The following is a 24,480-nucleotide window of genomic DNA, read 5'->3' on the forward strand; positions in this document are numbered from 1 at the left end:
TTTTTTTTTTTGAGATTTTATTTATTTACTCGTGAGAGACACAGAGAGAGAGGGGCAGAGACATAGGCAGAGAAAGAAGCAGGCTGCAGGTTGCCCAATGCAGCACTCGATTCTAAGACCCCAGGGCCATGCCCTGAGCCAAAGGCAGACACTCAACCGCTGAGTCACCCAGGCATCCCTCCCCGTGACATATTGATTTGAATCCTTTACCCCTACCTTTTCTTTAAACCAAACATTTATCTATTTTTAATTGAATTATAAAAGTACTTTGCATGTTAAAGAAATTATTCTTTGTCATATGCATTGCAAAAAGTTTCCTGTGATTACTGCTTTATGACTTTGTAGCATTTTTTTGTTTCTCAGAAGGTGATTTTTTCCCACAACTTATAATGAATATGCAAATACATTTTTGATATATATAAAATATTCATGCATATTATAGAATAGAAAGTAAAAGTTTCCTATCTTATATAATCTGTTTTTTGGGATGTCCATGATTAAGAGTCTGATATAAATCTGTCCAGACTTTTTAATACAAAATATATATGTAAAATACATAATCAGGTATTGATACATAGCTTTATTGTTAATTTATGTAGTATGTTATTTTGTATGACTTTCTCTTTCAGTAACATACATTTGAGAAATTACAGTCAATTCAGGTGGATATGCCTCATTTTTTAGTATTTGATTAATATTACAGAGTGTATGAATGCAGTTTGTCAACCCTTACTGGTAGATACTGAGGTTCTGTCTGATTTGGCTCTGTTAGAAACAGTGCTACAGTGAATATCCCTGTAAATCTTACTTCACATTTTATTTCTTTAGTATAGATTCCTAGAAGGAATCTTGCAGGATCGAAGATTATACTCATTTTAAATATTGATAGATACTGACAGATGACGTCTCCTTAGTGCTGTATGAGAGTGCTTACTTCCCTGTGGTCTTGTAAACATTTGCTGATATTAATCTTTTAAACATAACCTAACGTGTTAAGGTGATAAATGTTAGTTTTATTTAATATTATCCTGATTAGTACTGAAGATTCTTTTCATTTGCTCTTTACCTGTTCAGAGGCTTTATCTAGTTTTCTACTGGGATTTTGGTCTTTGGTTGTAGGGCTTTTTGTATTATGAGTATTAATTTCTTTATACGAGGATTGCCATTATTGCCTTCTAGTTTGCCCTTTGCTTTTGTTTATATTTTTCACTAAACAAAAGTTATAAATTTATCAGTCTTTTCCCTTATAGCATATGGATTTACTGTCCTGTGTTTAAATGTATTTGTTGTAAGGCATTTAAAGGAGTGTATTAGGGAGCCAGTGTTTTGTTGTTTTTGTTCTTGTTTTTTTTTTTTTTTATGAAATGAATCATTTTCTTATGGTTATTTTTAATCTACATGATCATTCTCCTACTTTACAATTCTTGTTAGTAGAGAAGCACAGTAAGAATAAATTCATAAATGATCTCGTGATCGTGAAGTTAGATAATAATTTTGCTGTTCTGAGTTTAAGAATTTATAGTTGTATGTAAAAGGTAGACTGTGTGTATGTGCATATATGTGTGCAAATATATGCATGGTTTTCTGCCTTCTACTGAAATATCTGTATATTTCTTCATCTTTCCTTCCATTCTTTTCTAGTTATTTATCAGTTGACCATTTATAGTAATCTGCCTTGTACCACAGATTATATCAGAAGGAGAGATGCTTCTTAATTAAAAGTTTATGATTTACTTTTGGGGCACATGGCTGGCACAGTTGACAGAACATGTGACTCTTGATCTCAAGGTTTTGAATTCCAGCCCCACATTGGGTGCAGAGATTACCTAAAAAAAAAAAAACTTACTTTTTTTTTTTTTTTTTTGGTTTACTTGTGAAGATAATTATAAGTAGTACGGAGGGTTGGGAGTCATGGAAAAAAATTCTTCATGGGAAATGTGGATGTTTTAGGGATGGCCAGGCTTATGTATTTTTCATATTTTGGTTTTAAGTTTCTTGGGTAGACCTATTATATCAAGTGGGTACTTCATCTCATATTAACTGCTTAAAACATTTAAGAGAAAAAACATCTTTTTCATATGCTGTACTCTAGTCTGTCCTGGTTTAGAGCTTTACTTAAAGCATAAATTATAATTTGATGTTAAAGATGGTTACATGAACAATCCAGAGTGTTTGTTGATTGAAGAAGCTTCTGTTCATTGAAACACTCAAGATTCATCAGTTGTAAAATTGAAAATATAAAATATCTTGTTGATAAGTGATTTTGCATGCTACACCTGAAATGGTTTTAATTCCCTGTGGCTTATTTTATCATAGAGCATGGGCCTGGAATTGATATCTTTACACCTGGTAAACCTGGAGAATATGACTTGGAAGGCGGTATATGGGAAGACGAAGATGCTCGGAATTTTTATGAGAACCTCATTGATCTGAAAGCTTTTGTTCCAGCCATCTTGTTTAAAGATAATGAGAAAAGTTGTCAGAATAAAGATTCCAACAAAGATGATTCCAAAGGTAAATTCTAGACAATAAATTTTTACATTGAGTGCTATAAAAATTAGGTTCAAAATAGTATTTGTAAAATTATTTTTTTAGTTACTAGTTAGTATGAACATCGAGTCTTTAAATGAATGACAGAATGTGGAATGGAGCATGAAAGGCTGATAAACGACATACTTTTAGCAGTGCTAAAATTTTAATGTTAATATGAAATAATTTGAAAATGTCTGTTTATAATGTAATGAATTCATGTGAGATCTTGGTAAGATTTGAATTTCCCCCAGTTGGATCGATAGGGAAAGTGTTAGTTCTGTAGTGTTCTTTATCTTTAAGGCTCTTTCTAGGCCAGATATCCCTAGCTCTTGGTGAGAGAGGGTTGCATTAGAGAAATCAGAAGCTTTGAGATCATTGACAGAGTGGGAAGTCCTGAATGCCAGTCAGCCCATGCTTTCTAAAGGGAATTCTAATTCGGCCAAACTGTAGAGGTGGAGGGGAGATGGGAGAGAATGGTGGCAGGGCTTTGAAGAGATAGCAGATAATTTTTTTTAAATGTACTTTTGTATTCTGATATACTTACTAGGGAACTCCTTTAAAAAAATAATAGCTAGTAATTTGTATTTAGTTATCACTTCATGCCAAACATCATTTTAGCACTTTATAAGTAAAAAAATTAATTCTCATAGTCCCTGTGAGGCAGCTGCTGTGGTCCCTGTTTTCAGATGAGGAAACTGGTACAAAGAGGTTGAGTAACTGTCAGGGTTAAGTAACTTACACAGCTAGCACGAGGTGGACCTGAAATTTCATCCTTGTTAATGAATGACTTGGGCCCTTAATTACCATGTTATATTGCTTTTTGAGTTATGTTAAGATTAGTAATTTATGTACCTGACAGTAAAACTAGAAAGTAATACTCTTAGCTTTTGATGTACAAGTAGTTTTTTTATATAGTTTTTAAACTTTTTTAATAGTTTTTAAAAAAACTATTATCTTATTAAATAATTCATGAGAGACACAAACTGAGAGAGGCAGAGACATAGGCAGAGGGAGAAGAAGGCTCCCCCGCAGGGAGCCTGATGCAGGACTCGATCCCGGATCCCATGATCATGACCTGAGCCAAAGGCAGGCGCCCAACTGCTGAGCCACCGAGGCGTCCCAATGTACAAGTATTTTAACACTTCTAGAATATTCCATCACTCCTGTACCCATTAAGCGATTTCTCTCCATTCCTCCCTTACTTTAGCCCCTGGTAAATACCAGTTTGCATTCTGTCTATGGATTTACCTATTTCTAGTGTTTCATGTAACTGGAATCACACAATGTATGCTCTTTTGTGTCTGCTTTTACATAGCATCATGTTTTGGAGGTACATCGCATTGTGAATTTGTCAGTACTCCATTCCTGTTAATGGTTGAATTAAGTTTCGTTTTGTGTGTATATCACAAATTGTTTTTCCATTTATCCATCAGTGGACTTTTGAGCTATTTCCACATTTTGGCTGCTGTGAATACTGTGAATAGTGCTGCTGTATGTTCTTATCTGAGTCCCTATTTTCAGTTTGTTGAGTATACACCTAGGAATTGCAGGGCTGTGTGGTAATTCCATTTTTTTTTCATTTTTTTTTTTAAATTGAAGTATAGTTGACATACAATATTGTTTTAGTTTCAGGTGTACAACATTATGATTAGATAATTCTGTATGTTGTATGGTGTTCACCACTATAAATGTAGTTACCATCTGTCACCACACAAAGTTATTACAATAACCACTGAATGGGAGAGGATATTTGTAAATGATACATCTGATAAGGAATTAATATCCAAAATATATTTAAAGAACTCCTACAAATTAACACCAAGAAACCAAATAATTGGATTTAAAAATAGAGAGAGAATCTGAATATAGGTTTTTCTGAAAAAGACATATACAGATAACTGGCCAATAGACCATGAAAAGACGCTCCATACCACTACTCACCAAAGAACTGCAAATCAAACCCACAGTGCAATATCACCTCCCACCAGTCAGAAAAGACAAGAAATCACAGGTGTTTGTGAGAATGTGGAGAAAAGAAAACCTTCATCCACTGTTGGTGGAAATGTAAATTGATAGTACAACTATAGGAAACAGTATGGAATTTCCTCAAAAAATTAAAAATGGAAATACCATACAATCCACTAATTCCACTGTTGGGTATTTCCCCAAGGAAAACAAAAACAGTAATTTGAAAGGATATATGCATCTCTATTTTTATTGCAGCACTTTTTACAGTAGCCAAAATGTGGAAGCAAACTAAGTGCCTGTTAATAAATGAATGGATGAAGAGGGTATGGGGTGTGTGTGTGTGTGTGTGTGTGTGTGTGTGTGTATATATATATATATATATATATATATATATATATATATAAATGAAATGTTAGTCATAAGAAAATAAAATCTTGGGTGCCTGGTGGCTCAGTTGGTTAAGCATCTGCCTTTGGCTCAGGTCGAGCCCTGTGTGGGGCTCCTTGCTCAGTAAGGAGTCTGCTTCTCCCTCTGCTGTTGCCTGCCCCCTTCCCCCACTCATGTTTCTCGCTCACTCCCTCTCAAATAAATAAATAAAAGAATAAGACCTTGTAATTTGCTAGAACTTGGATGTTGTTGGATGGACATAGAGAATATTATGCTAATAAGTAAAGTAAGTCTGACAAAGACAAATAGCATATGATTTCACTTATATGTGGAATCTGAAAAACAAAAAAAATCAAAAGAAAAACAAAAAAAAAACAGGAACAGGTTTATTAATACACTCAGCAAACTGGTGGTTTCCCAAGGGAAGGGCTGCAGAGGGATGGAAGAATAAGGTGAAGGAGATTAAGTGATACAGACTTCTATGTTTAACTTTTAGAAGAACTCCCAAACTGTGTTCTACAATGGCTGAGTTATTTTAATATTCCTACCGGCCATGTACTGGGTCCCAGTTTCTCTGCATCCCCACCAGCACATGTTATTATTACATGATTTCCCTTTTCCTTATACCCATTGTAAAGATGGTATTGTGGTTTTCGTGATTTTCCTCATGACTAGTGATGTTGCATAGCTTTTCATGTGGTTGTTGGCCATTTATATATCTTCCCTGGATAAATGTCTTAAGTCCTGTGCCTTTTTTTAACTTAGTTGTCTTATGAGAATTTTTTTTTTTAATGATTTTATTTACTCATGAGAGACACACAGAGAAGCAGAGACATAGGCAGAGAGAGAAGCAGGTTCCATGCAGTGAGCCTGATGCAGGACTCGATCCCAGGACCCTGGGATCACGACTTGAGCCAAAGGCAGACACTCAATCACTGAGCCACCCTGGTGCCCTGTAATGAGAATTTTTAAAATATTCTGGTACTAGACTTATAAGACTTGCAAATATTTTTCCCATTCTAAGGATTATCTTTTCACTTTCTTGATAATGTCCTTTGACTTTTTAATATTAGACTTCATTTTTTGACCTGATTCAGGTTCACAGCAAAATTAAGCCGAGAACACACAGTTACCATGTCCCCTGTCCCCCTACATATGTGCAGCATTCCTCACTGTCAATGTCCCCACCACAGTATGTAGTAACATATCATTATCGCCCAAACACAAAAGTTTTTAACTGAAAAATTTTTTAGAGGATTAGCTTTGTGGGTTTTTTTTGGCATATATAATATATATATTAAATGAAATATGGGGTGGTGCTAGTTAGAATACTAATTAGAAGAATAATAATACAATTTATTTTTATAACATTCTTCAGAATCTAAAGTTAAAATACACTGAATGTGAAAATTAGGCTCTTTTTATGAAAATGGTAGTTGAGGTCATCCTATGGTGGGAACACTTTACAAGTGGCCCTTGTGGTGCCATAAAAATATATAAATTTCTTGGTTAATCTCAAAGATGTTCTTTTTTTAATATATGTATATATGATTTTATTTATTTTGAGAGTGAGCGAGTGGGCACAAACGGGATGGGGGAGGGGCAGGCAGAGGGAAAAGCAGATCCCTCCACTGAGCAAGGAGCCTGAGGGGCTTGATCCCAGGACCCTGGGATCATGATCCAAGCTGAAGGCAGACGCTTAACCCACTGAGCCACCCTAGCACCCCTCAGAGGTGTTCTTATGTTAAGATAAATTTTATTCTGTTTTTATGAAGAGCACTGTTGAAATATTTCAAAAAGTATAAAGAAAACATACATAAAATGCTCATTTTAGTTACCTACTGTTCAGTTTTGTAAGTTAAAAGTTTTCAGAAGGCATCTCCTCATATATACAATTGAAGCCCCAAGTGAGGAGTAGTTTCTAAAGCATTAGTTACCTAAGTATTTCTTCCAATTTTAAGGATTTGAAAAATGTGTATGATTTCTGCCATCGTCTAAGTTTTTCATAGCATACTTTCTGTTAAAGGTTACTCTGTACGTGCTATACATAGAGTAGAAATATGGTGTGGATCAGCTGGGTCTCTGTTTTAGTAATATAAGTGGTCAGTCATAGGAACAGTAATAAGAAAGAAGGGGGATATATATGGTCTTAACCTATAGAAATAAACCCAAGCATGACCAGATCAGATTTGGTGACTGGCTAAACAATTGAACTTATTAAAAGAAAATACCCTTTTGTTTGGTAGAGGTATTCTGTGGATAAAAACTATAGGACAGTTTATATCCGCAGCTGGTTTGAACTTGACATCTTTCTTTGCCTTTCATTCTTACCAGCTTGATAGAAAATTAATCTTCCCAAACTGTATCCCTGACCCCTGAAATCACTAACTTAAATATCGCCTTATACCTCACTTAAATATGTCCTTATACCTCACTTTCTCAGGTCCCCCTTCTGCCTTTTTGAGACTTATTGCTTGGCTCCCTCAATTTTTTTTTCCTTTCCAGTAGACTCCACCTGCCTTCACTTACCTTCTTTTCTTTTTCTTTTTCTTTTCTCTTCTCTTCTCTTCTCTTCTCTTCTCTTCTCTTCTCTTCTCTTCTTTTCTTTTCTAAGATTTTATTTATTTATTCATGAGAGACACAGAGAGAAAGAGAGAGGCAGAGACACAGGCAGAGAGAGAAACAGGCTCCATGCAGGAAGCCTGATGTGGGACTCGATCCCGGGTCTCCAGGATCACGCCCTGGGCTGAAGGCAGGCACTAAACCACTGAGCCACCCGGGCTGCCCACCTTCTTTTCTAGATTGCATGTATATATCTTTAATATTTCTCCTGTGCATTCTTTCTCCTGTCTATCATTCCTAAATCCCTGTCAAGTTCGGCCCTGGACAAATTCAGTCATCCACCATATTGGTTTCTGTATCCACACTGTTTGAGCTCTCCTAGATAGCTTGATAACTTGATAAACTCGTGGTCACCAACCTCAATCAGGTCCTCCACACTGCATGGAAACTTGACAGCATCTCTATCCTCAGCTCACTGTCCCACATTCTATAACACATTTTCATTCTTTCTCCTGTTTTCGTTCTGCTTCCCTCCTTAGCAGAGGGTGATGTGCATTGTAGTATTTCATAGAGAAGATGGAAACCATCAGAACTCCCTCAACGGTGTGCCGCTTCTGATTTATAAATCTGCCTGTCTTAGGGCTTATAGAATGTTTATCCCCTGGGTGATCAGGTGAACTTTTACACCTTCTATTTCAGACCACTCTGTCTTCTGTTCTGAGTCTTGTCTCTCTCTTTCTCTTGTTGCAATCCATTACCATACTTTTTGATCTCTTTGGTATTGAACTCTCTGTCTCTCTCTCCGTCTACTGGATCCTTAATCTCAGTATTCACACATATTCTCATCTTTAAAAAACAAGACAGGTTGGCTGAGTTGTTTGAGTGTCGGCCTTTGGATCCTGGAGTCCCAGGATCGAGTCCCACATCGGGTTTCCTCCATGGAGCCTGCTTCTTCCTCTGCCTATGTCTCTGCTTCTCTCTCTCCCTCTGTCAAACAAAATAAATAAATTAAATAAATAAACAAACAAACATACATTGTGAGTACTCTGAAACCACCCCTTGTCCGCTACTGTCCTGTCTCTCTTTTATTCAGTCCTCTTGAGGGACTGTTCACTTTCTTACTTCCTCATTAGTCTACTTCAGTCTGGCTCCAGCCTCACTTCTACCCTGAAACTGTTTTTGCCAAAATTCCCAATCACCTTCATGTTGCTGAATCTCATGGGCAGTTTCCACTCTCTGTGTCATTTGCTCTCTCAACCCATTCAACAGAGTTTACTATGTCCTTTGTGGAGCATTTCCATTTCATGGCTTCTGTGGCACTAAACCTTCCTGACTGGTCTACAAATGTCCGTGTCTTTCAGGGTCAGATAGAAGAGGAAGGAGCAGTCTGTAGTAATCAAGTCTGATTAATTCAGCCTTTTACATATATCTCAGATTGGTTTTGTCCTTACTGCTACTATTCTGATCTAAGGTACTATCGTTTCTTAGCCTGGATTGCTATGTGATACTTCCTCCCTGGCTCCCCTGGATTTGCTCTTGCTCTTGCTGCCTTCTGTTCATTCTAAAAAGTTAATTTTACTCTCCTATCTTTTAATGGTGTTAAGAGGTTTTCGTCTGGTACAAAGTTGTATCCTTGTTCTTTAGAACAGTAGTTTGGATGTAGTAAGAATTTAAGTGTTAGTTGAATGACAGGGTGAATGAATGAGAAAATTGTCTCCAGTAGAGGCAGCAAAACCAATTCATATTAATTAGAGCTTTGATTCTTCGAAATATGGGATGGCGTCATGTATCAGTAAAACATTCCTGCTTTTGATGCAGAAATTATGAGATTAGAGACTATAAGAGAAGATGAGGCTGAGAAATATAATAGTTTCAGTTGACACCTGAAGTCTGTCACTCTTTTAAGCATAAAGTCTTGAACTCAGGTGTTTTGTTTGTTTTTGTTTTTTTCAATAAAAATTTTCAAGCACAAGAGTAAGGCTAGTACAGTGAACTGGCAGTTACCAATCAGCCAGCAACAATTATCAACATTATGGCAAACTTGTTGAAATTGAATTTAGTTCCTCTTTTCTTTTTTACCTTTTATCTTGAGCCTTATAAGCAACTCCTGGCCATTTTCCTTTGTTTTGATGCATTTTTTTAATTTCCCCTGACATCTAAATTATAAGGATGTTTCCTTAATTAGTCTTTTTACATCTTGTTTTTCCTATCTTTCTAATTTATCTTGTGTATTGTTGGTAAGTCAATTTTTACATCACTTCACATTTAAACGTTATCTCCTGCTCATGACCCAGCAAAGCTCATCCTGTGTAAAAGAGAAAGTCTGAACTTGTCACCATGGAGTTTGAGACCCACCTTAATCTGAGTTCGCGTTATCTAATCAACTTATTTCCCTCTCATCTTTACTACAGACCCTCGTGCTTTGTATGTCTCCATCCGTCCATCCATCCAATCTATCCATTCCTTCAGTTAATAGATGGCATATAAAATCCAAGAAATTATGGTATTTGTTCTCAATATACTACATTTTATAAAATCTGAGCATATTAAATATATCCTCAAGTTTATTGCCAAGTATATGGGTAGATTCTAAGACAAACGATGCAAATTTTCTAAATCCTTATTTATTTTTTGTGGCAGGAGATCAATACAACTTTTAATTCAGAGATACTGTTTCTTTGTTTTCAAATAGAGGCAAAAGAACCTAAGGATAATAAGGAGGTATCAAATCCTGATGATTTGGAACTGGAGTTGGAGAATCTAGAAATTAATGATGATGCCTTGGAATTAGAAGGTGGAGATGAAGCTGAGGATCTCACAAAGAAACTCCTTGATGAGCAAGGTAAGTGCTGTTTGCCAACGATTTAATTTTTGATTAATTTTTTTACACAGAGCTTTTGCTTTATTCTTTAATATTCTGTTTTCCTGTTGTTTCCAGGCCATCACTTTTTTGGAATTTGATTTAGAACTGAAACACATGTCCGTATAATGTGAATACACACTTAAATGATCATCTAAATTCTGAATATCTTAATAGATATTTCTTCTACTTTTTTACTTACTAGTTTGCCCTGAATTTACTTTAATTCTATGGTATAATCTTTACAATCTTAGCATAAAAGTATTTGAAAGTTACTCTAATGGTTGAGAGGTAAAAAGACAACTAGTAGATGGGTTTATCTGTTGTAATTTTATTTGTCTTTATAACTGAGTAATGTTTTGTATTTAATAATTAAAAATGTTAATTATTTCATAAATACTATTGGGTTTTTTATTAGGACTTTTAAAAATTGAAGTACAATTAACATATAGCCTGTTCTGTTAGTGTCAAGTGTACAATATAATATTCAGTGATTCTGTATATTACTCAGTGGTCATGATAAGTTTACTGTTAATCCCTTTTGTCTATATCATCTGCCTCCCGACCTCCCTCCCCTCTGGCAACCACCAATTTATTCTCTGTATTTGAGAGTCTTTTTTGTCTTTTTCCTTTGTTCATTTGTTTCTTAAGTTCCACATATAAATGAAATCCCATGGTATTTGTTTTTCTCTGACTTACTTCACTTAGCATTATACTCTTTAGGTCCATCCGTGTTGTTGCAAATGGCAAGATCTCATTCTTTTTTATGGATGAGTAATATTTTATTTTATATGTATACCACATCTTCCTTATCCATTTATTAGCTAGGAATTTTTTATTAGAAGGATACCTTTTGTCATTATTGCTTATTTCTCTATTGGGTGCATTGTTTCCTACTGCAGATTTTCTTTTCTCCATGTCATGAAGGGCGGGTGGGCATGATTGGAGGCTGCCCTAGGCCCAAATTCTATCAGTTAGTAACATCAAAAGAAAAGAGAGTCTCTCACACTGTCTGTACATAAGTATCATGGAAGGATTTGACTAGTCCTGTGTCATGGTTGCCTATGGCTAAGCAGAAGGTGATGTGCTGTGCTTTGGATGTGTCCTTCCCTATCAGAATTCCATGGGTTGCTTTCAAAGACAAGCGTGATGGGAGTGCTGTTATTTGAAGACATGGGGGAGGGATGCTTTAGCAGATAAAAATAACAAATCCACTATAAAACTACATGCAATTTATGTTTAAGTTTTTGAGACTAACGCGAAAGTTTGCCTTTTTATATTCGATATCTGGAAGACTGTAGTGTCTTTGGAGAGATACCCAGACTTTAGGGTAATAGCTCAAAACAGCCTTCCATTTTTTTCATCAGTAAGAAAAACTCTAGATTATCTATTTCCTATATAACTTAATGTTTCTATTCATGTTTCTCTGTATTGTCTGTATACATTTTCTTAACCTATTTAAAAATTAATTTGTTATTATGTTAGAACAAGAGGATGAAGAAGCCAGCACTGGATCTCATCTCAAGCTCATAGTAGATGCTTTCCTCCAGCAGTTGCCCAACTGTGTCAACCGAGATCTGATAGACAAGGTATAATTGTTATGGTTTAACTTTATACAAGCACATAGACCTTATGGGATAGTTCTAATTAGGAATGTCTGTGGGTTTTGCACTGTTTTAGCCATAGAATGAACATTTCTTCAAGTAAAATCTTACTGGGAATCCAGATAAACAGAAAATTGGAGCCAATTTGTAGATGTTCTCTTTGAATGTGGAAGTGTGTCTAGAATCCTGTTGGCTTGACACTTCTTCCCTTCATGTAGGGACCCCACAGTGTGGAAAATATGGTTTTAGACCAGAAATCCTTGAAGTATGCTTTGTCAATTCCTGGAGTCTTCAGAGGCGCTTTCATGAGGTCTATAAAGTTAAAACTCTTCATACCAATACTAGGGTCCCCGTAGCCCCGCCTTTTCATTGTTTTTGACATTTGCAAAAGCAACTTGTAATTTAGTATGAGTGGGTGCAGTGGTAGCAAACTGTACTCTTAGCCTTTGTATTCTTCACTGCTACGCATTTGCAATTAAAGAGTGCTACTTTCACTTAAGAATCTCCTTGATGATTCTATAAAAGTTTGTGATTTTATTTCATTTCAACCTTTGAATGCACATCCTTTTAATCTGAAAAAATGGGGATTGCATGTAAGGCACTTCTGCTTTCTCAAGGTTGTCTTGAGAAAAACCATTTGTGTGATTGAGTTGCAAGCTGAACTAGTTCCTTTCTTTCATAGAATACCATTTTTACTTGAAAGAAGTGATGGACAAACTTATTTATTCAAACTGGGGTTATTTAGCAGACAGTTTTCCAACATGAACAAGGCGAGCATCTCACTTTAAGGACAGCAACAAAGTATTACCAATGAATGAGTTGAAGTTTTCACCAAAAGTTATAATTTTGGGAAACTTAGGTCTACCACCATAAGCGTGATACCTTCACAATTCTTTTCTGAAGAGATTTTATTGGTGAGACTTTCCTGGTGAAATTGGCAGTGATATTAAATAATATAATTTTAAATATATAATATGTATGTGTTGAAGATCTGCATAGCTCAGTGAACCATTGTTCTAAGTGCATGACAGTGTTTACAGAATTCTTGCTTGGATGTTAAAGATTCACTCAAAAGTGCAAGATAGACCAATGGATTTTAATGTAACATAGCATGAAAAATTGATTTATATGGTTTTGATTCCACATTGCAATTAACCATTAGGAAACTACCACTTGTCAAGTGTATTTCGGTGTATTATCAAAGAATATCTACAATTAGTGGAAAGTATATTAAAATACACCCTCCTTTACCAGCTGGATTTGCTTCATTTACTTCATCCAAAAAACAAAAACATCATAACAGATTGAATGCATAAGTAGATACAAAAATCTAGCTATCTTCTAAAAAAAGTATAACTTTGTCACTAATTTTTTTTTCATTTTGTAAAGTATATAGTTATTTCTTTAAAAAAAAGTAACAATAGGTTTATTGGTATTTTTAAGTGAAGTAATATTTTAAAAGTCTCAGTTTTAATTTCTAACACAGTAAATGATGTTAAATACAACCTATATAAAGTTCTTTCAGGTCCTTAATTTTTGAGAGTATAAAGTAAAGACACCCAAAGTTTGAAAACTGTTGCTTTAAGCCATTTTTTTTTGTCATAATGGTTTGACAGCCTCCTATAGAGAACTATAGAAGTTATGTTGTTCTTTAACTTTGAAAGCTCATTTAGTCCTCCTCCAAATCATTTAGAAGTATTTTAGTAACTTTTCATGTAATCAAGTAGACTTGAAACTCGGTTTCCAAATTGGCTTACTTCTTAAAGTGATTAGGTCAATGAACAGTTTTCAAGAACTTAAGTTTGAAATATGATTGAAGCTTTCCCCTACCAAATTTTCATATTTTCATTTATGTGGCATAAACAGGATGACAGATACCTTGACACTCCTGCTCCACCTCCATACCCCAGTTTGAGTACTCTCATGAAAATTGAAGGTGGGAAGGATCTCATTGGTTTTGTATATAGTCATATTGTTGTGAGTTTGCACTATAAAGTATACTGTAGCGCTCAGCTCAGTATTAAGAGCTATCAGGTTTAGCGCTGCCTTCAGCCCAGGGTGTGATCCTGGAGACCCAGGATTGAGTCCCACTTCAGGCTCCCTGCTTCTCTCTCTGCCTGTGTCTCTGCCTCTCTCTCTGTGTGTCTCTCATGAATGAATAAAATCTTAAAAAAAAAAAAAAAAAAAAAGAGCTATTGCCAGTAATGACTGCACAGTAAATTCTGAGTTAACCGTCTGAGAGTCAGAAGAAAAATAGGAACCACTCTTCTCTGTTGGACTCCAGTGGGTTCCTCTGGGGAGTCAGCGTACTCATGAAAGGAATTTCTTCCATATACATTCACAAAGGTCCAAACAGCTTAAGAAGGAAAAGTACTTGGGAAACAGAAAAATCTAAGAATTCTTTGAATTCAGTAATTATGTAACAATGTAGAGACCAGAGTGAAGATTTCTTTTAGGTAACTTCTGTGAATAATGTCATTTATGGTGGTGTTTATTTTTTTTAATGTGTATTTCTACATACATTTAATGATCATAAACATTTATTTTTATTTAATAAAATAAATGATTGTTGAACTTTCATTGATCTCAAATGTTTTGAAACAAGTTTTCAGAATACCGCTTATTGAGTTGTCAATCAGCAGTTGTTCCTCAGGCAGATACATACCACCAGAGAGACTCCTTTTTTTCCATTTCTTCTCATAGGACAGGACTGGATAAATCTAAGAATTAATATATATATGAAACTTTTTTCTTATTAATTTTCTGAAATTTATTAATTTTTACAGTTTTTCTTTTTATGTTGTCTTTTATTTATTCTATATATTTATTGAACCCCTACTGTGTGTTAGGCATTGACATGCTTTATGGACTCCTAATCTGTGGAGAGTTTTGAACATTGTAGGTTTTTTCCTACCTAACTGTCCTTTGATTATTGTGGTAGGTGAAGTGATATTTCCTTCTCTGTCTTTATAAAATTTATTTAGCTACAGTATGCAAACTATTTACATATTTTAAAGGACAGTGTTCTAAGGTAGTTATTGAAATATATTTATTCATGTTTTGTAATTTATGGTGAAACATAAGCCATTATTGGCCATTTAAAATGTTTCTTTATATTTTCAAAAATGTTGATTTGTTTTTTTTGTGTGTGTGTGTAAGAGAGAGTGAGAGAGAGAGATTTTCCAGTGTTAACCTATTTTCTGAGTACATGACTTTGGGGTTTCTATTTATTAGGTCCAGAATTTTTCAATGTTTCATATGGGTGAATTGCTTAAAGGGCATTTTATTGTACTTTTCTCTTTTCTCTTTTATTACTTAGCTATGATAGATTTAGTGTCATAAAATGTAAGCTTTAGTAACATTTATTATACTCTTTTTACAAACAGAAGAAAAATTTAAATTGATTTTACTCTCTCGACAAATGTTGATGTAAAATTTTGATCTTGGTGAATACTTGCAATGTGAATTAGTGTCCTGGGTTGAATCTAATTAGTGTTCCGTTTCTTTTATCAAAGGTTTAATCAAATGGGAGGTATTTTAGTGCATTCTGTCCATAGTGAAGAGTAGAAGTTCTTAATAGATCTGGGAACTCTGTGGATCTTGTATGTGCATCTAATAGTCAAGAAATTATCAGATTGAGGATTGAGATTAATAATAATTGTTACTCATTACATTACATATGAACCTCTATAGAAGGACAATATTTGAGAGCCTAGCCTCAGAAGTATATTTAAAGGTAGTTTATTCCTTTTTAAAGTATAATTTATTTTTCTTAAAACACATATACTGAAAATCCTTAACATTTAAAAAATATACATGTCTATATTTTAAAAATACCAGTTACTCATATTTTTGCTTTCCAGTGCCTTCCTAGAACACACACCTTTCCCAGCTTTTCTTATGTACTTGTATGTCAGTCATAGTGATGAAGATATTAATATGCACTTCTTTGTTACTGCAGTATAAAATGGATACTGTACTAAATAACAGTTTTGGGTATTTATTACAGTCCTGTGATTTGGTTTCTTAAAGTAATTGTCAAATCTGACTCTTGACACTAAACTAAACCTTTTTAGTCAATGCTGAGGCACTTACTTTTACAGGTTCTTGAGAATAATATATGCCTTTCTCTCATTTCTAGTTTTATCCTTGTTCATTTTTGATTATCCTTACTGACAATAATTTTCTGGGTTCCTGGTAACTATTTTTGCTACTTTCTAATTCTGTCCGAATATTTTTCTGATATTAATGTTGATTTACTTGACGTCAGTAAACTCAAAGGCATTAATTGCTGTTTCATATAATTATTTGGCAGATAATTCATGGTAGCTCTTCAGTCTCTTCCCACTTGGGGTTCTGTTTCTAACACTAGGTTGTAATTAAAAAGTCTGTGAGACGTATTTTTAGATCTAAAAGGAGAAGAATTTAAGTTTTAGTGATCTTTTAGTTTGGCATATGCTCATAATACTAGTGTTCTAAAACCATTTTGAAATGTTTAGGAGCAAGTAGAAGCCCTTTGTAGCATGCATGGTTTTTGCTTTCATTAGTTAAATTAAAATATATTTTTAAGGAAAAAAGTTTGCTTTTTCTCCTTTAGGCAGCAATGGATTTTTGCATGAACATGAATACAAAAGCAAATAGGAAGAAGTTGGTACGGGCACTCTTTATAGTTCCCAGACAAAGGTAGGTACTAAAAGACAAAAAGTAATTTGTTAGTATTTTTACTCTATAGTGATGACTGTAAGATAAATGTCCTTATTTAATATCTCTTTAAAAATATGTATTGTCAACAGACATCATTGTTTTCAGTATATTTTCTAGAACTTGTTGCTCATTGATTTCCGTTCTTTTGTTCATTAGCTCTAGTGGAAATATTTCTTCTGATGCTTACCTATTTTAAGAGAAAATATTTGAGAATAATAGTAACTTTTTTTTTTTTAATTTTTATTTATTTATGATAGTCACACAGAGAGAGAGAGAGAAGCAGAGACACAGGCAGAGGGAGAAGCAGGCTCCATGCACCGGGAGCCCAATGTGGGATTCGATCCCAGGTCTCCAGGATCGCGCCCTGGGCCAAAGGCAGGCGCCAAACCGCTGCGCCACCCAGGGATCCCAGAATAATAGTAACTTAAGAATTCTAATAACTTAATCATTTCTAGAAGCAGTTGGTTTACATTTTTGCCTCTGAGGAGAAAAAAATAACAAAAGGTATATAAATTTTTTGGAGAGTTTTTATTTTGTATAAAGATCAGACTAATTGAGTGTATCATTTTTACAGTTGTATTTAAATGAAAAGTTCTTGTTTTTGTAATTATGATAGTTTAGAATTAAAAGTTACAGTAGTGATTATGTTGCTAGTAATTCAAGAAGCATATTTAGTCGCATAATGCTTTTAGAGAATAGTAATTCTATAAATTACACTAAATTAATGGTCCCTGAAATATGGAGGACCACTCAGACCATTGACCTTAGGAACCTGGAGGAAATGCCTTTCTGTTTATTCAGCAATGGATAATTAAGTAATTTTGGTAACTATTATGATGATTACATACAACATGGCTAATGTAGATACTTTCCCCAGAAGGTAAGGGTTCTGAGCAATTTCACTAAAGATTTCTTAAGCATAGGGACACCTGGGTGGCTTAGTGGTTGAGCGTCTGCCTTTGGCTCAGGGCATGATTCTGGGGTCAGGGATCAGGTCCCACATTGGGCTCCTTGTTGGGAGCCTGCTTCTCCGTCTGCCTATGTCTCTGGCGCGCGCTCTCTCTCTCTCTCACGTGAGTAAATAAATAAAATCTTAAAAAAAGATTTCTTAAGCATAGTTTTGATTAGGTCCATTTGTTGGTAGAAGCCCATGATTTCTTGATATAAGATTTCTCAGTGAAACCAAATCACTACCTTTTTTTCCTTTCATACTGGTTTTTAAATCTGCCAGCGTCATTAATATGAGCATTTGATTTTTCATCTTAGTGGGACAAGAGAGATGGAATGTGTTAATAATAATAATTAAGAGAGAACGTCATTTCATCAAATCTGAGGTGACATCAGTTATGAGGCACATCATTATTTTATGTAAAAGTAAAAAAAATACTGCCAGTTATTTTTAAGTCCTTAATTGTGAGACACATCCCACTTTTATGTATTTGCAGGTGGGAAAAACTAAGCCTGCATTGATGAAAATTCAAATACTGATTTTTTTTCAAGTGAAAAAAGTGCTTCTTTTCTTTACTTATACAATGGAATATTTGTTTTCAGATCTTTTTTAACTCTTTTATTTGAATGAGGAAACATGTATTAACAATTATTTGAACATATACAACAGAATAATCCAAAGTTAGCAAAAATAAAAGGCATTGTTTACAAAAGAAATCATGCAATGATGTTTAAGTAGTTTACTTATAAAAAAGCATTGTGTCTCCCTGTGTACCCATTCTGTCCTACTCTACCCCCGTAAGAAAGTCTTCAAAAACTACATATTAGTCTTTGCTAGTTGTATCCTTTATAACTCCGTTTATCTGCTTAGCTCTGTGAATAGTTGCAAATTAGATGTACTTGGAATCTGTTAGAAATGTAGACTTAAATGTAATAGAAGTGACAATTGATGGTTTGAGAGACAAAGGTAAAGAGACAAGTACTTGAAGTGTATAGCATGCTAGAGCCATGAGGAAGAGACCTATATATAGTCTTATATACCTGAAATATGTAAATATAATCATTTAGGTTTTTTATAATCCACCTGAGTGATCAGCCAAGATTAAATTATGTTCTAAATTTTATTCATTTATTAACTAATTCATTAAGAATCTACTGTATTCTGTGATTAGTGCTAGAGATAACAGTGGTGAACAGGACAGGTTTGGCTCTTGTATTCACACAGCTTACAGTTTGGGAAGAAGAAAGACAAAGACTTCTAAGTGCAGTAACCAGGAAGAATCACAGCGTGCTTTGAAGTACATGGCAAGTGGAACTGATTGATTTAGTTTGGGGAGTCCAGAAAGGCTGCCTGGAAAAAGGGTCATTTAATGTGAGTCTTGAGAAAAGAATTAGGCCAGGCATGACTGGGGAAAGAGAACTGTAGAGAGAACATTCTGGTGGAGGCAGCTGAGTATGTGCAGAGTTAGAGACAGGAAAGGTTTGCAAAAACTGCTTCCTTGGTTTCTCTGGACATTGTCATCTAGCCTAAGCTCCAGGGATGGGGCTCTCTTTACTTTATCTCCAGTACTCAATATTGGACCGGTAGAAGGTGATAAAATTACATCATATTTAATGCATTTTTTTTGTCTAGCCCCCCTTCAACTTCAGTCAAACTTCTAGCCACTCTTCCTCTTACAAAAGCCTGATATGCAATGATTTCTTGAATACTCTTTGCTCTCTCTACTTCCAAGCCTCTGTTTTCTAATGTGTCTGGGATATTCTTTATTTTTCCACTGAAAATCTGTGGCTCACCGTTTAACTCTTAGACTAAGAATCGTCTTCCCTGAACAGCCATCCTCGTTTCCATTATGTACACATGGGTGCTCTTGTAGCACTTTCAAGAGAATTTATTCATACAAAGAATCAGGCACGTAACCCAGTGTGCTGTGTCATCTGTATCCCTACCAAACTGTATAAACTATAGGCTCTTTAAAAGGGAGTTCTGGAGGGGCACCTGGCTGGCTCATTCGGTAGAGCATGTGACTCTTGATCTTGGATTGTGAGTTTGATCCCCACATTAGGTGTAGAGATTACTTAATATAAGAGTTCTGGACCTTAAAAAAAAAAAAGTTCTGGATCTTCTCATTTTGTAAATTTTCAACACCAAGTATAGTTCTGGTAAGTGCTTGATGATACTTGATGAATTAATGTTGATTGTATGCAAATCTAAAATTTCATTTTAAAAAATTAATACATTTATAAGGCTCAAAACCTAGAGGTTTAAAACATTGTGTGCCTGAAAATATCTTTTCTATCATTGTCTCTTTATACCCAATTTCCACTTTTTCTAGTTGGAAACTGTCTTGATTCTTGTATATTCTAAGTTTCTTTTTCATGTACAGGAAAATACAATTATAAATTCTTATATTTCCTGTTTTTTTATACAAGGGTAACTTACTGTACCTGTCATTCTGAATATTACTTTTCTCATTAGTAGCATATCTTGCGGAGCTTTTCATATCAGTATATAAAGATTTCCCTTGTTCTTTTAAAGCTGTAGTGTTTCTGTTTATGGGTGTACTGTATTTAACCATTTTGGACATTCTAGTCTTTACCATTATAGACGGTGCTGTGTTTGTACTTACCTTTTCTTTTTTTCTCCTCTTGAGCATGTCAGCTAATGGTTTACTCATTTTTGTTTTTCCTGCCAAGAACCACCCCCCAAAAAACAGCTTCCAAACTATAATTTATTCTACTGTTTTGCTATTTTTTAAAAAAGATTTTATCTATTTATTCATGAGATACACACAGAGAGAGAGAGAGAGAGAGAGAGAGGCAGAGGCACAGGCAGAGGGAAAAGCAGATTCCATGCAAGGAGTCCGATGCGGGACTCGATCCTGGAACTCCAGGATCACGCCCTGGGCTGAAGGCAGGTGCTAAACCACTGAGCCACCCAGGGATCCCCAGTTTTGCTATTTTGTTTTTTACTCATTATTTTTGGCTTTTGATCTTTACCGTTTTCTTCTCTCTTGGTTTCTCTTATTCATTTTGTTAATTTTTTTTGGCATTTAGCATATTGTCCTCTGAGAATGATCTTAGCTGTATCTTGTAGTTCCAACATTTGGCAATTTCTATTTTTATGTTTTTTAGAAATTCTCCAATTTTAGTTTGTATTTCCTTTTTGTTCCTTAAGGAGGTATCTGAGAGAGTTTTGAAATTTCAGGTAGTGAGACTTTTTGTTTTGTTGTCTGACTTGGTTAATAATTCATATTTTACTGTACTATGAATAGAAAATGGACTTTTCTTTTTGGAATTTTTTGAAATTTTGTTTATGGCCTATTATATAGCAATTTTCATGAACATGTCACAAGCATTTTTTCTTTTTTTAAGATTTATTTATTTGAGAGAGAGCATATTGGGGGGGGGGGAGTCAGGGCAGAGGGAGAGAATCTTGGCTCTTCAGACTCTGTGCTGAGCAAGGAGCCTGAGGCAGGGCATCCCATGACCCATGAGATCATGACCTGAGCTGAAACCCAGGAGTCAGACACTTTACCAACTGAGCCACCTCTCACAAGCGTTTTTGAAAAGATTACATTCTTTCTTTATATGGTGCAGAGTTAAATGTATTGATCAGGGAGATTTACAGTAGTAAGTAACTTTTATTAAGTTCTCCCATTTTCTTGACTTTTTTCTCTACCCAGGGGTTCTGGGCAAAGAGAGGTGAATTAAAGACTACTGTGATGTATGGTGTTTTCCTAATTACTACAATTTCAGCTTTTTGAATATTATTGTTGTATTATTTGGTATGAAGATAAAATGTACACCTCATTGTGGATTGCACCTTTTATCACTATAAAGTGTCATTCTTTGTCTTATTTAATGCTTTTTTGGCCTGAGACTACCTTATCTGGTATTAAGAGTACAGTTTCTAATTTCTTCTACTAGCATGCTTTTCCCTTCTATAGTCACTCTTTCAAAATTGCTTTATTTTAGTTGAGTCTCTTGTATATTCTGGACTAGAGCTTTACTTTGTTATCTGTTCTAAAAATATGTTTCTTATCAAGTTAGGGTATTTATATGTTTGGTAAGACAGATATGATTGGTCCAAGTTCTGTTATATCATTTCTTTTTGGCTTAATTTTTAAAAAGTCTTTCATTATATAATCTGTTTATATTGTTTAATTTTTATACATTTGTGGGTATATGTATTTTTTGATTTGAGGGAGATTTGTATTTTTATTTTAGTAGTTATATTCATAATTATAGGTTCACTTCATGATCATTTATTTATAGATAGCCCTCGTTGTTCCTACCACAAGTGATAAATTAGCTTGTGTTCTCTTCCTTTCTTCTCCTCTCCTCACCCACCTGGTATTGGTCTGTAATGTTGTCTTACTTAACATTTTCCTTTTTCAGCATTAAATGTGCTTATACTTGTGTCATTTGGTTTGTCAGCTTAGGTTGTTTTGTTTTTTTTTTTTTTGTTTTTTTGTCAGCTTAGGTTTAATGTTACTTCACTCGCCACACTATAGACAGGCAAGCAGCAAACTTAACCTGACTTTTCATCTTTTCCATTCACCCTCTTCTTGTTTTTGTCTCTGTGTTGATAGCTCATCCTGATAGGGAATATAATATCTACATCCTAATTTGTCACTCTAACCCCCTCGTTTATTTTATCTTATTAGTTCTACAGTTTAAAATCCTCCATGCCCCCACCAACGCTGTTTCTCTGGTTTCCTCTGTTATCTCTTGGTTTGCTGAAGTTCATCTTCTAATTTTGCAAGAAGAGTTCTTGGGGAAAAAATATCCCTTGAGTTTTTATATTTTATACATTCAGAGTGATGTGTCTGTGGATTTCTTTCTTCTTCTTTTCTTTTCTTTCTTTTCTTTTCTTTCTTTCTTTCTTTCTTTCTTTCTTTCTTTCTTTCTTTCTTTCTTTCTTTCTTTCTTTCTTTCTTTCTTTCTTCTTTCTTTCTTTCTTTCTTTTCAAGATTTTATTTATTTATTCATAAGAGACACAGAGAGGGGTAGAGACAGAGAAGCAGGCTCTATAGAGGGAGCCTGATATGGGACGCGATCCCAGGACCCCGGCGGGATCACGCCCTGAGCCAAAGGCAAATGCTCAATCGCTGAGCCACCCGGGCGTTCCTGTGGATTTGTTTCTTGAAAGACAGCTTAGCTGGTTGTAGGATCCATGGCTCATATCTTTACCCTCAAATACCTTTTAGGTGTTAACCACAGTGTCATCTGGCATTTGCTATTACTGTGGAGAACCTGGAGGCCAGCCTGCCTTTTTCCTCTTTCTCCTCTGTAATTGACTTGGTCATGCAAATGGCTGCCCAAATAATCTTTTTCTAGTAAATCCAATGGCTTTCCTAGGATGAAGATGCCTTGGTGTTGATCATTTTGGGTCATTCTCCATGCCCTTTGAGTTTTCATATTGAATACTTCAGGGAAGTTTTCCCTGACTTTTCATCTTTAAGTATATTTAAATAATTGTTCTGTTCTCTCTCTCTCTCTTTTTTTTTTTAGGTACTTCAGTTATGTATATGTTGAATCTCCTTTGCTTATTTCCAGCTACCATATTCTCACTAATCACTTTTCTCAGTGTCTTTTTTTTTTTTTTTTTTTAAATCCTCTTTTAGTCACAATTCTGCAAAGTCTGTTCTCCCCTGTGCTCTCTTCCTCATTTCTTCTTTTAGGATTCACTTAGTATTTTTAAAATCATGGCAAAAAGTTTGGCCAAAAGTTCATTTATTTTGTGGTAATATTTTTCTGGTAAATTTTGGTATATTTTAAGGAAGTTTTCCTTTTCTTTTCCCTCTTTGTTTCTCTATTTTTCTTATTTATTTTAAGTAATCTGTATTTCCATTGTGGTGCTTAAACTCATGACCCTGAGACCAGAGTGATCTGAGCCAGCCAGGCACCTCCCTCTATTTTTAAAATAAATTGTGGTTAATAATATTACTAAATAGATTTTGAAAATGTGCCCTGTTTGGATTAGTTCTCTATTCACTTTTCACTTGTGATTTCTGCCATCATTTACCCATCGAATCTGGGTTGTTTGGTAGCTCCATTCAAACTTCATGCAACATTTGAGTTTACTCTGAAAAATGAAGTTTTACAGACTTCATCTTATATCATTGCCATAGCTTCCAGGATTGTTGTGGCATGAGAGGACAGTGTGTGAACTCAGCTCATTCCTAGGTACCTTGAACAAAAAGTGAGACATCATTTTCACTCAGCCCAAAGCCTAAGAAGACAATAAGAACATTTGGAAAACGTAGAGAAGGACATGGAGCACTCGGGTAGCACTATTGCCTTTGATTCAGATATACTCCTAGGGATTTGTTTGGGGGTCATTATGATTTTTATTTCTTTAGTAAGTTACTGAAAATAATAAAAGATAATAAGTATGGTGTGGCTGGTAGAGGGCAGTCTTTTCAACAATGAAATTCATAAGTAACATTGAATATTACTCTTTATTGGCATTTCTGTATTTTATATACATTTAATGAAGTAAGTTATAGAAAAATCTCTAATTTATGTGAGAACAGATGTCTCATTTTTCTGCTTTTCTAGTGTAAATAGTACTCTCCTGTCTCTTCTAAAGATTTCAGTGTTTAGCTAAAACATTGCCTTTTTTATGTTTCTGAGGGTACTTGGAAAGTCAAGGCCTCTGTTTACACATCCTTAAAATGGTGTATTAGAGTCTTGACTCAGTTGCTATTTCCTAGTCTGTTGACTGTATATTTTTATTGATTTGGAAAAGCCTTTAATTTTGAATGGGTTTTGTTGTCCTTAACCTCCTGACATCTTTCTACCTTACCTGCAGTATTTGGCTTGTCCTGAGGATTAGAGCTTGGTCTCTAGGGAGGCTGGAGTAAAAAGATAATAGTCAAGTGCCAGTAAGTCTCCTCTCATCCTGTTTCT

At 34.9% G+C, this 24,480-nt stretch overlaps 1 protein-coding gene across 2 annotated transcripts in view; it reads left to right on the forward strand.

Annotated features, from left to right (window-relative positions):
• UPF2 (UPF2 regulator of nonsense mediated mRNA decay) overlaps positions 1-24,480 on the forward strand; it is a 101,023-nt gene that overhangs the window by 18,857 nt on the left and 57,686 nt on the right. For both annotated transcript variants that reach the window (XM_026016590.2, XM_072749525.1), the window contains exons 5-8: positions 2,317-2,514; positions 10,142-10,291; positions 11,795-11,898; positions 16,511-16,596. In XM_026016590.2, coding sequence (XP_025872375.1) covers positions 2,317-2,514; positions 10,142-10,291; positions 11,795-11,898; positions 16,511-16,596 — 538 coding nt within the window. The remainder of the gene's footprint in view (positions 1-2,316; positions 2,515-10,141; positions 10,292-11,794; positions 11,899-16,510; positions 16,597-24,480) is intronic.

Source organism: Vulpes vulpes, chromosome 2 (genome assembly GCF_048418805.1).
Source record: "Vulpes vulpes isolate BD-2025 chromosome 2, VulVul3, whole genome shotgun sequence".
In the NCBI taxonomy this organism is placed as follows: Eukaryota; Metazoa; Chordata; class Mammalia; order Carnivora; family Canidae; genus Vulpes; species Vulpes vulpes.